This window comes from Heptranchias perlo, chromosome 14 (assembly GCF_035084215.1).
Source record: "Heptranchias perlo isolate sHepPer1 chromosome 14, sHepPer1.hap1, whole genome shotgun sequence".
NCBI lineage: Eukaryota > Metazoa > Chordata > Chondrichthyes > Hexanchiformes > Hexanchidae > Heptranchias > Heptranchias perlo.
The window spans coordinates 3585188-3597643 of NC_090338.1; the positions used below are offsets into that span (position 1 = coordinate 3585188).

The 12456-nt window shown below is 48.1% G+C and overlaps 1 protein-coding gene across 2 annotated transcripts in view; it reads left to right on the forward strand.

Annotated features, from left to right (window-relative positions):
• The window catches only part of flt4 (fms related receptor tyrosine kinase 4), a 264041-nt gene that overhangs the window by 244866 nt on the left and 6719 nt on the right, over positions 1-12456 (forward strand). For both annotated transcript variants that reach the window (XM_067995955.1, XM_067995954.1), the window contains 4 exons: positions 1396-1501; positions 2837-2976; positions 7291-7411; positions 8497-8582. In XM_067995955.1, the coding sequence (XP_067852056.1) occupies positions 1396-1501; positions 2837-2976; positions 7291-7411; positions 8497-8582 (453 nt within the window). The remainder of the gene's footprint in view (positions 1-1395; positions 1502-2836; positions 2977-7290; positions 7412-8496; positions 8583-12456) is intronic.

A 12456-nucleotide genomic window follows, 5' to 3' on the forward strand; every position in this document is an offset into this window, starting at 1 on the left:
AACGTAGAATTGTACAATGCAGAAGGAGGCCATTCGGCCCAAGGTGCCTGTGCCGGCTCTTCGAAAAAGCTATCCTATTAGTCCCACTCCCCCCAATTTTTCCCCATAGCCCCTGCAAATTTTCCTCTTCAAGTATTTATCCAATTCCCTTTTGAAAGTTACTATTGAATCTGCTTCCACCGCCCTTTCAGGCAGCGCACTCCAGATGATATCTAACTCGTGCTGTACTTGCCCTGGGAGTGTTTGATGGGACAGTGTAGAGGGAGCTTTACTCTGTATCTAACTCGTGCTGTACCTGCCCTGGGAGTGTTTGATGGGACAGTGTAGAGGGAGCTTTACTCTGTATCTAACCCTGTACCTGCCCTGGGAGTGTTTGATGGGACAGTGTAGAGGGAGCTTTACTCTGTATCTAACCCGTGCTGTACCTGCCCTGGGAGTGTTTGATGGGACAGTGTAGAGGGAGCTTTACTCTGTATCTAACCCGTGCTGTACCTGCCCTGGGAGTGTTTGATGGGACAGTGTAGAGGGAGCTTTACTCTGTATCTAACCCTGTACCTGCCCTGGGAGTGTTTGATGGGACAGTGTAGAGGGAGCTTTACTCTGTATCTACCCCGTGCTGTACCTGCCCTGGGAGTGTTTGATGGGACAGTGTAGAGGGAGCTTTACTCTGTATCTAACCCTGTACCTGCCCTGGGAGTGTTTGATGGGACAGTGTAGAGGGAGCTTTACTCTGTATCTACCCCGTGCTGTACCTGCCCTGGGAGTGTTTGATGGGACAGTGTAGAGGGAGCTTTACTCTGTATCTAACCCGTGCTGTACCTGCTCTCTGAATCAGAAGGTCGTGGGTTCAAGTCCCACTCCAGAGATCTGAGCACATAATCCATGCTGACATCCTAATGCAATACTGAGGGAGTGTTGCACTGTCGGAGGTGCCGCCATTTCTGCGATGCCCCGTCTGCCCTCTCAGGTGGACGTGAAAGATCCCATGACACTATTTGAAGAAGATCAGGGGAGTTCTCCCAGTGTCCTGGCCAATGTTTATCCGTCAACCAATATCACTAAAACAGAACTGTTTGAAATCTAGTCGTTAACCTCATTGTTGATTGTGGGATCTTGCTGTGCACAAATTGGCTGCCGCGATTCCCTCAATTACAAGAGTGATTTCATTGGCTATGAAGTGCTCTGTGACGGCCTAAGATCATGAAAGGTTTCTATATAAATGCAAAAGTCACTTTATAAATGAGTCCTCCCATCGCAGGAAAGGATGGCAGTTTCCTCATCTGAAAGTTTTAAATTCTAGAAGCCCCTTAACGGTCCGGTCTCTGTTTATAAATTACTTGGCAAATAACTAACAACTTGACCTTTAACTAACAACTGACTTCATTGTTTTATCAGCTATCGTATAATGCTGGGCAGCTGGCAAGGGGAGCCAAAAGACAGGCCAACCTTCTCCGATCTGGTGGAGCTCCTTGGGGACCTGTTGCAAGCTAACGTCCAACAGGTAGGGCCACCTGAGATACATCAACAGGTAGGGCCACCTGAGATACATCAACAGGTAGGGCCACCTGAGATACATCAACAGGTAGGGCCACCTGAGATACATCAACAGGTAGGGCCACCTGAGATACATCAACAGGTAGGGCCACCTGAGATACATCAACAGGTAGGGCCACCTGAGATACATCAACAGGTAGGGCCACCTGAGATACATCAACAGGTAGGGCCACCTGAGATACATCAACAGGTAGGGCCACCTGAGATACATCAACAGGTAGGGCCACCTGAGATACATCAACTGGTCACCCGCGATTGCACCCGACTCAGCCCAACAGAAAGAGCAGTGAATTAATTCAATGTAGATCAGACCAAGACCGAGTCGAGGACAGTTTTACAGGGATTAACCCCCACAGATTCTTTTCAACAAAAATTCAGACAGGGGACTAAACTCATTCCCAGTGACAATCCTCATTGGGTTCCGCCCCCCCCCCCCACCACCCCCCACCAACTCCCAAAATTTCCTCCCCTCCTGAAGGCACGGACTCTCACTGGGTGCCGTTGATCAGAATCCAGCCCCCTCACCCAAATTGCCGTGTGAGGCTGACCATTGATTGCTGGCAAGGTGTCAATCATGGGGCCTGTCAGATCTGAGCCCAGGCCTGTCCTCAACCAACATCCGCTTGTGCCTTCTCCAGGAGGACTTGCTGGGCAGTGATCAGGAATGGGAGCCCTGCTTGGGTTTTTCCTTCCTTGAAGCCAGTTGCCTGTGAAATTGTCCAACACTGGAGGCATGACATGTGGTGGGTGTAGCATAACTTGGGAGGAACAGGTGACTTTGGACCGATGGTTCCCCAAAGCCTTCCACCACTACAGCTGTGGGTAGCACTCAGGCCTCTGAGTCAGAAGGTCGTGGGCTCGTGTCCCACTCCAGAGACTTGAGCACAAAATCTAGGACTGATGCTCCCAGTGCCAGTACTGAGGGAGTGTTGTACTGTCGGAGGTACCGTCTTTTGGATGAGACGTTAAACCAAGGCCCCGTCCGCCGTCTTAGGTGGACGTAAATGATCCCACGGCCACTATTTCAAAGAAAGGCAGGGGGAGCACTCCCCGGTGTCCTGGCCAATATTTATCTCTCAACCAACATCACTATAAAACAGATGATCTGGTGATCATTTCATTGCTGTTGGTGGGATCTTGCTGTGTGCAAATTGGCTGCTGTGTTTCCCACATTACAACAGTGACTATAGCTCAAAAAGTACTTCAGTGATTGTAAAGCGCTTTGGGACATCCTGAGGTCGTGAAAGGCGCTATATAAATGCAATTCTTTCTTTTCTCTCAGGATGGGAAAGACTACATCCCCCTCAGTATATTGCAGTGCACAGAAGATGATTTGGGCTTTTCCCAACCGAATACGTCCACGGGTCATGGAGATGACGAAGAGCCTGAATCAAGATTACGATGTGACAGTATAGGACCAAGGTAGGACCTGTCACTTGGGCAAGTGGTAGAGGAGCAACCAACTCACGGACAACCCTGACATCGGCCAACTCAGTGTAGGAGTGACAGAAGAGATTTACCCACTTAAACCAGGGCAGGTGAATAGGAACAGGGTGAAAGCCTCGTAACCACTTCCCACATTGATTGATCTCAATTCAGCCTTCCCGGGCGGCAGCTCCAACCATCCCATTCCCAGCCATCAGGCCCCTTCCCCAGCCCATTCCCATCCATCAGGCCCCTCCCCCGGCCCAATCACAGTCATCAGGCCCCTCCCCCAGCCCATTCCCATCCATCAGGCCCCTCCCCCAGCCCAATCACAGTCATCAGGCCCCTCCCCCAGCCCATTCCCATCCATCAGGCCCCTCCCCCAGCCCAATCACAGCCATCAGGCCCCTCCCCCATCCCCTCCCCCAGTCATCAGGCCCCTCCCCCAGCCCATTCCCAACCATCAGGCCCCTCCCCCAGCCCAATCACAGCTATTAGGTCCCTCCCCAGCCCAATCACAGCTATTAGGCCCCTCCCCCAGCCCCTTCCCATCCATCAGGCCCCATTCCCGGCCATCAGGCCCCTCTCCCGGCCCATTCCCATCCATCAGGCCCCTCCCCCGGCCCATTCCCATCCATAAGGCCCCTCCCCCACCACATTCCCGGCCCTCAGCCCGTCTCCCGGCCTGAATCCGTCTCTCAGAGACAAATAGATTTTTAATACTTCATTGGCCATGGGCCGACCCGCAAAACATTCAGCAACTGCAATGCTCCAGATTCCAGGCCCCTCCCCAGTGCTGTCTCATCCTGGAATCCTCTGCTCCCACCCCCAGTGCTGCCCCACCCAAGATCCTGCATCCCGAGAACTCCCAGACCCCAGACCCCTCCACGGTACCCAGAGACCCCCCTCATCCTCAGAACTCCCAGACCCCAGAACCCTCCACCCTCAGTACCACAGTACCCGGAGACCCCCTCATCCTCAGTACTCCCAGACCCCAGACTCCAGTAACTTCCCCAATACTCCCAGACCCCAGAGCCCCCGCATTACTCACACACCCCAGGACCACCCAACGCTAACAAAGCCCAACGCCCCTCCACAGCAGCTGCTCAGTCCCACCACACACCGACCAATAGTGTTACACCACACACCGACCAATAGTGTTACACCACACACCGACCAATAGTGTTACACCACAGATCGACCAATAGCGTTACACCACACACCGACCAATAGTGTTACACCACACACCGACCAACAGCGTTACACCACGCACCGACCAATAGTGTTACACCACACACCGACCAATAGTGTTACACCACACACCGACCAATAGCGTTACACCACACACCGACCAATAGTGTTACACCACACACCGACCAACAGCGTTACACCACACACCGACCAACAGCGTTACACCACACACCGACCAACAGCGTTACACCACACACCGACCAATAGTGTTACACCACACACCGACCAATAGTGTTACACCACACACCGACCAATAGTGTTACACCACACACCGACCAATAGTGTTACACCACACACCGACCAATAGTGTTACACCACAGATCGACCAATAGTGTTACACCACACACCGACCAATAGTGTTACACCACACACCGACCAATAGCGTTACACCACACACCGACCAATAGCGTTACACCACACACCGACCAATAGCGTTACACCACACACCGACCAATAGCGTTACACCACAGATCGACCAATAGTGTTACACCACACACCGACCAATAGCGTTACACCACACACCGACCAATAGCGTTACACCACACACCGACCAATAGCGTTACACCACACACCGACCAATAGCGTTACACCACACACCGACCAACAGCGTTACACCACACACCGACCAATAGCGTTACACCACACACCGACCAACAGCGTTACACCACACACCGACCAATAGCGTTACACCACACACCGACCAATAGCGTTACACCACACACCGACCAACAGCGTTACACCACACACCGACCAATAGCGTTGCACCACACACCGACCAATAGCGTTACACCACACACCGACCAATAGCGTTACACCACACACCGACCAACAGCGTTACACCACACACCGACCAATAGCGTTACACCACACACCGACCAATAGCGTTACACCACACACTGACCAATAGCGTTACACCACACACTGACCAATAGCGTTACACCACACACCGACCAACAGCGTTACACCACACACCGACCAATAGCGTTACACCACACACCGACCAACAGCGTTACACCACACACCGACCAATAGCGTTACACCACACACCGACCAATAGCGTTACACCACACACCGACCAACAACGTTACACCACAGGAAGTCATGTCTGACAAATTTGCTTGAGTTCTTTGAGGACATAACGTACAGGGTGGATAAAGGGGAACCAGTGGACGTAGTGTATTTAGACTTCCAGAAGGCATTCGACAAGGTGCCACATAAAAGATTATTGCTCAAGATAAAGAATCACTGGATTGGGGGTAATATTCTGGCATGGGTGGAGGATTGGTTATCTAACAGGAAGCAGAGAGTTGGGATAAATGGTTCATTCTCGGACTGGCAACCAGTAGCCAGTGGTGTTCCGCAGCGGTCGGTGCTGGGTCCCCAACTCTTTACAATCTATATTAACGATTTGGAGGAGGGGACCGAGTATAACATATCAAAGTTTGCAGATGATACAAAGATGGGAGGGAAAGTAAAGAGTGAGGAGGACATAAAAAACCTACAAGGGGATATAGACAGGCTGGGTGAGTGGGTGGAGATTTGGCAGATGCAATACAATATTGGAAAATGTGAGGTTATGCACTTTGGCAGGAAAAATCAGAGAGCGAGTTATTATCTTAATAGCGAGCAACTGGAAAGTAATGCAGTACAAAGGGATCTGGGGGTCCTAGTGCAAGAAAATCAAAGTTAGTATGCAGGTGCAGCAGGTGATCAAGAAGGCCAACGGAATGTTGGCTTTTATTGCTCGGGGGATAGAATATAAAAACAGGGAGGTATTGCTGCAGTTATATAAGGTATTGGTGAGACCGCACCTGGAATACTGCATACAGCTTTGGTGTCCATACTTAAGAAAAGGCATACTTGCTCTCGAGGCAGTACAAAGAAGGTTCACTCGGTTAATCCCGAGGATGAGGGGGTGGACATATGAGGAGAGGTTGAGTAGATTGGGACTCTACTCATTGGAGTTCAGAAGAATGAGAGGCAATCTTATTGAAACATATAAGATTGTGAAGGGGCTTGATCGGGTGGATGCGGTAAGGATGTTCCCAAGGATGGGTGAAACTAGAACTAGGGGGCATAATCTTAGAATAAGGGGCTGCTCTTTCAAAACTGAGATGAGGAGAAACTTCTTCACTCAGAGGGTGGTAGGTCTGTGGAATTTGCTGCCCCAGGAAGCTGTGGAAGCTACATCATTAAATAAATTTAAAACAGAAATCAACAGTTTCCTAGAAGTAACGGGAATTAGGGGTTACGGGGAGCGGGCAGGAAATTGGACATGAATTCAGATTTGAGGTTAGGATCAGATCAGCCATGATCTTATTGAATGGCGGAGCAGGCTCGAGGGGCCGATTGGCCTACTCCTGCTCCTATTTCTTATGTTCTTGTAACAGCGTTACACCACACGCCCACCAACAGCGTTACACCACACGCCCACCAACAGCGTTACACCACACGCCCACCAACAGCGTTACACCACACGCCCACCAACAGCGTTACACCACACGCCCACCAACAGCGTTACACCACACGCCCACCAACAGCGTTACACCACACACCGACCAACAGCGTTACACCACACGCCCACCAACAGTGTTACACCACACGCGGCTGTCTCCAATCTGCTACATGTTGCCCACAATCTTTCTCTATATCTCCGGCTTTTAAAAGGTAGGAGATCAAAATTAAATTTGCAGCAAATAAACGTATAACAGTCATGGACACTCATTTATTGCTTTTGACAATAATAATGGGCAGAGTCATGGATTTTGATTCCCAAAACACCAGTAAAATCCCAGAATACCATTTAGTAAAAATGGAATTTGACTCATTCAGTTACTGTAAACCAGCAGCCCTGATAATATCCCTGAGCTGTTATTAACACCCCCATTGTTACAAAACAGTGAACCCTCAGACATACCATGAGCAACAACACAGGAGGACCAATAGCGAACCCTTGAGATTTGGTACCGGAGCGGAGTTTGTGTTGGAGATTTGGTATCTGATTGGAGTTTGTGTTGACCAACAAATCGTGTCTCACTGGAACTTGTTTCTATTCTGCAGATACTATAACTGTGTCTCTTTCCCCGAACATATAACTGAGGGGAGTCAGATTAAGTGTCCATCAAGGGTGAAAACATTTGAAGATGTCCCAATGGAGCAGACAATGAATCCCATGCAAAATGTGAGTATTCCTTGTCTCCCAATTCCCAGCTAATACTTCGCCCCACTGTAAAGCCTTCCCCCCCCCCATTGTAAAGCCTTCCTCCCCCCCATTGTAAAACCTTTCCCCCCCCCCATTGTAAAGCCTTCCCCCCCCCATTGTAAAGCCTTCCCCCCCCCATTGTAAAGCCTTCCTCCCCCCCATTGTAAAACCTTTCCCCCTCCCCATTGTAAAGCCTTCCCCCCCCCATTGTAAAGCCTTCCCCCCCCCATTGTAAAGCCTTCCTCCCCCCCATTGTAAAACCTTTCCCCCCCCCATTGTAAAGCCTTCCCCCCCCCCATTGTAAAGCCTTCCTCCCCCCCATTGTAAAGCCTTCCCCCCCCCCCATTGTCACCTTCTGCCTCTTTGCTTCCTGCATCTTCTTTCTGCCCCTCCCCCTTCCCGCCATTACTATGCCATGTGCTTTTGAGAGGATCGGCCAACAGCTGGTCAAGAGCATCTGATGGGGGCTTCCCAATTGGCTCCGAGGGCGAATGCACCATATTGTAGAAGTGACCCATGAAGACCGAGTTGCTCTGAGGTTTATCTTTGGTCCGTGATGGTGTGGGTGAGGGTGAAACTGTTACAATTGACCTCAATGGTTCCCCTTGGGTTAGGGAGGTGGAAAAGAGAAATCAGCCAGGGTTCCCGTTTGTGACCCCTATGCAGTGACCCCCCGACTGGAATCTGTGCATTGTTTTGGGCTTCGGGTGAGGGTGGGATCAGGCTTGCTTGGGCCCCGGACTCCCCTGGAACTGAACCCCAGGAAGAGTCCGGGTCGATTCGTTATTGCCTGTTTCATGCGGTCGACTGAGACCAATCTCACCCCCATTGGGTTCAAGTTCTCTTGGTAAACAAGCTGACTCTTGTATCCCATCTACTTTTTCCTGTTATAAGCATCTCTCCTTTATATAAAAACGTATTTGAAATTCTCCCTCTCGTGGGTCCTGCTCCGTTACATCGAACGCAACTGCTGTGTTTATAAGGTCGTTATCAATTGTTGCTGCAATTTAATTTCTTTTATCCTTCAAGTGAAGTTTTCAATTCTCTTTCAATATTCATTTCAGGACAACCAGACAGACAGTGGGATGGTTCTGGCATCTGAAGACTTGGAGAAGATAGAGAACAAGAATAAAAACCAAATGGCGTTCAGGTGAGGCGGTGAGAGTGCCCGGGGTCGAGGGCATCTGTCCCTAGGGTGGGCATCTGTTCTCCAATTGTTTCAGAAACACACAGCTCCGTGCACATGAAAACCTGCAGGACCTCATTTCCCCACTTGATGTTTGTGTGAATTTTTTACGAATCAAGTTAAGGAAATGCCAGTGCTGGGAATGGAACACTTTCCATTACAGGTATCGAGTCTCCACATCAATCACTCCAGGGCAGGGACAGCACGGGGTAGGTACAGAGTAAAGCTCCCTCTACACTGTCCCATCAAACACTCCCAGGGTCAGGTACAGGGTTAGATACAGAGTAAAGCTCCCTCTACACTGTCCCATCAAACACTCCCAGGGTCAGGTACAGGGTTAGATACAGAGTAAAGCTCCCTCTACACTGTCCCATCAAACACTCCCAGGGCAGGTACAGGGTTAGATACAGAGTAAAGCTCCCTCTACACTGTCCCATCAAACACTCCCAGGGCAGGTACAGCACGGGTTAGATACAGAGTAAAGCTCCCTCTACACTGTCCCATCAAACACTCCCAGGGCAGGTACAGGGTTAGATACAGAGTAAAGCTCCCTCTACACTGTCCCATCAAACACTCCCAGGGCAGGTACAGGGTTAGATACAAAGTAAAGCTCCCTCTACACTGTCCCATCAAACACTCCCAGGGCAGGTACAGGGTTAGATACAGAGTAAAGCTCCCTCTACACTGTCCCATCAAACACTCCCAGGGCAGGTATTGCACGGGTTGTCTTTGACACTCCATGGGGGAAGTGGGTAGGAATCTAACCTGAAACCTTGTCAATTTTATCACCGTTTTCTTCCTCACAGTCAAGGTCAACCTGCTTAATCTGCATCATCTGTTCCTCTCAATACCTGGATCACATGCATCATCAACCTTTTATGTTAGCAATAAAAACAAGTTGAACTCCCAGTCTCTCCTCCCACCTAAGTCTCGGTTTCACAGAGTGTAAAGAGATCGAGGGACAGTACACGTTCCACAAGTTCACTTATTGTCTGGTTGGTTAGTGCTAATTCCTGCACAAGGATAGAGGTTAACCAATCACAAGTGGCTGTGGTATAATTGAAACACATGACGCATTTGGTGAAACCTTTATCACATCGACATATTTCTGCCTCCAGCACCACACGATAGCCCCATCTGCCAATCCCCCTCTAACTAGCAACCTGTTGCAGTCATTATATTTTTTTGATTCATTCTCGGGATGTGGGCATCACTGGCAAGGCCGACATTTATTGCCCATCTCTAATTGCCCCTTGAGAAGGTGGTGGTGAGCCTTCACAATCCCTTTGTAATTTTATGTTTTCATCTACACTGCTTACAATGCCATCAATCTTTGTGTCATCGGCAAACTTAGATATGAGACTTTCTATGCCTTCATCTAAGTCGTTAATAAATATTGTGAATAATTGAGGCCCCAAGACAGATCCCTGCGGGACTCCACTAGTCACATCCTGCCAATGTGAGTACCTACCCATTATCCCTACTCTCTGTCGCCTTTTGCTCAGCCAACTTCCTAACCAAGTCTGTACTTTTCCCTCGATTCCATGGGCTTCTATCTTAGCTAACAGTCTCTTATGTGGGACTTTATCAAATGCCTTCTGGAAGTCCATATAAATAACATCCATTGACATTCCCCTGTCCACTACTTTAGTCACCTCTTCAAAAAATTCAATCAGGTTTGTCAGGCACGACCTACCTTTCACAAATCCATGCTGGCTGTCCCTGATTAACTGAAAATTCTCGAGGTGTTCAGTCACCCTATCCTTAATTATAAACTCCAGCATTTTCCCCACAACAGATGTTAGGCTAACTGGTCTATAATTCCCCGGTTTCCCTCTCCTTTCTTAAAAAGCGGAGTGACATGTGCAATTTTCCAATCTAGAGGGACGGTTCCTGAATCTAGAGAACTTTGAAAGATTATAGTTAGGGCATCTGCAATGTGCTCACTGACTTCCTTTAAAACCCTGGGATGGTAACCATCTGTTCCTGGGGATTTATCACTCTTTAGTGCTATTATTTTCTACGTTACTGTTGTTTTACTTATGTTATTTTATTGAGTCCCTGTCCCCGATTCAATATTAGTTTTCTTGGGATTTCCGGCATGCTATCCTCTTTTTCTACTGTAAATACTGACGCAAAGTAATTGTTCAACATGTCCGCCATTTCCCCATTGTCAATGACAATATCCCCACTTTCAGTTTTTAAGGGACCAACACTGCTCCTGACCACCCTCTTTTTCCTAATGTAACTATAAAAGTTCTTTGTATTGGTTTTGATATCCCTTGCAAGTTTCTTTTCATACTCTCTTTTTGTAGCTCTTACTATCTGTTTTGTGACCCTTTGTTGATCTTTGTATCTTTCCCATTCGCCAGGATCTGTGCCATTTTTTGCCTTTTTGTATGCCCTTTCCTTATGTCTTATACTGTCCCTTACCTCTTTAGTTGTCCATAGCTGTTTTTTTTGGCAAGTAGAGTTCTTGCCCCTCGGGGGTATAAACCGATTCTGTATCACGTTAAATGTTTCTTTAAACATTTCCCACTGATCATCAGTCATTTTACCCATTAACAGATTTGCCCAGTTTACTGTGGACAGTCTCTGTCTCATCCCATTGAAGTCGGCCTTACCCAAGTCTAGAATCTTAGCAGCTGATTCACTTTTTTCCCTTTCAAACACTACATTGAACTCGATCATGTTATGATCGCTATTGGATAGATGTTCACACACAGTTAAGCTGTTAACTAAATCTGTTTCTATGCCTCTATGGCAAGTATATCCTTTCTTAGGTAAGGAGACCAAAACTGCACACAATACTCCAGGTGTGGTCTCACCAAGGCTCTGTATAACTGCAGTATGACATCCTTGCTCCTGTACTCAAATCCTCTTGCAATGAAGGTCAACATACCATTTGCCTTCCTAACTGCTTGCTGCACCTGCATGTTTGCTTTCAGTGACTGGTGTACAAGGACACCCAGGTCCCTTTGTACATTAACATTCCCCAATCTATCACCATTTAAATAATACTCTGCCTTTCTGTTTTTCCTTCCGAAGTGGATAACTTCATATTTATCCACATTATACTGCATCTGCCATGTATTTGCCCACTCACTCAACTTGTCTAAATCGCCTTGAAGCCTCTTTGCATCCTCCTCACAACTCACAATCCCACCTAGTTTTGTCATCAGCAAACCTGGAAATATTACATTCAGTTCCCTCATCCAAATCATTGATATGTATTGTGAATAGCTGGGGCCCAAGCACTGATCCCTGCAGTACCCCACTAGTCACTGCCTGTCACCCGAAAAAGCCCCATTTATTCCTACTCTCTGTTTCCTGTCTGTTAACCAATTCTCAATCCATGCCAGTATATTCCCCCCAATCCCATGTGCTTTAATTTTGCACACTAACCTCTTATGTGGGACTTTATCAAAGGCCTTCTGAAAATCCAAATGAACCACATCCACTGGTTCTCCCTTATCTATTCTACCAATTACATCCTCAAAAAACTCCAGTAGGTTTGTCAAACATGATTTCCCTTTCATAAATCCATGTTGACTTTGTCTAATCCTGTTGATATTTTCTAAGTGTCCTGTTATCACATCCTTTATAATAGACTCTAGCATTTTCCCTACTACTGATGTTAGGCTAACCGATCTGTGGTTCCCTGTTTTCTCTCTCCCTCCTATTTTAAATAGTGGGGTTACATTTGCCACCCTCCAATCTTCAGGAACTGTTCCATAATCTATAGAATTTTGGAAGATGACAACTAATGCATCCACTATTTCCATGGCTACCTCTTTTAGTACTCTGGGATGCAGATTATCAGGTCCTGGGGATTTAT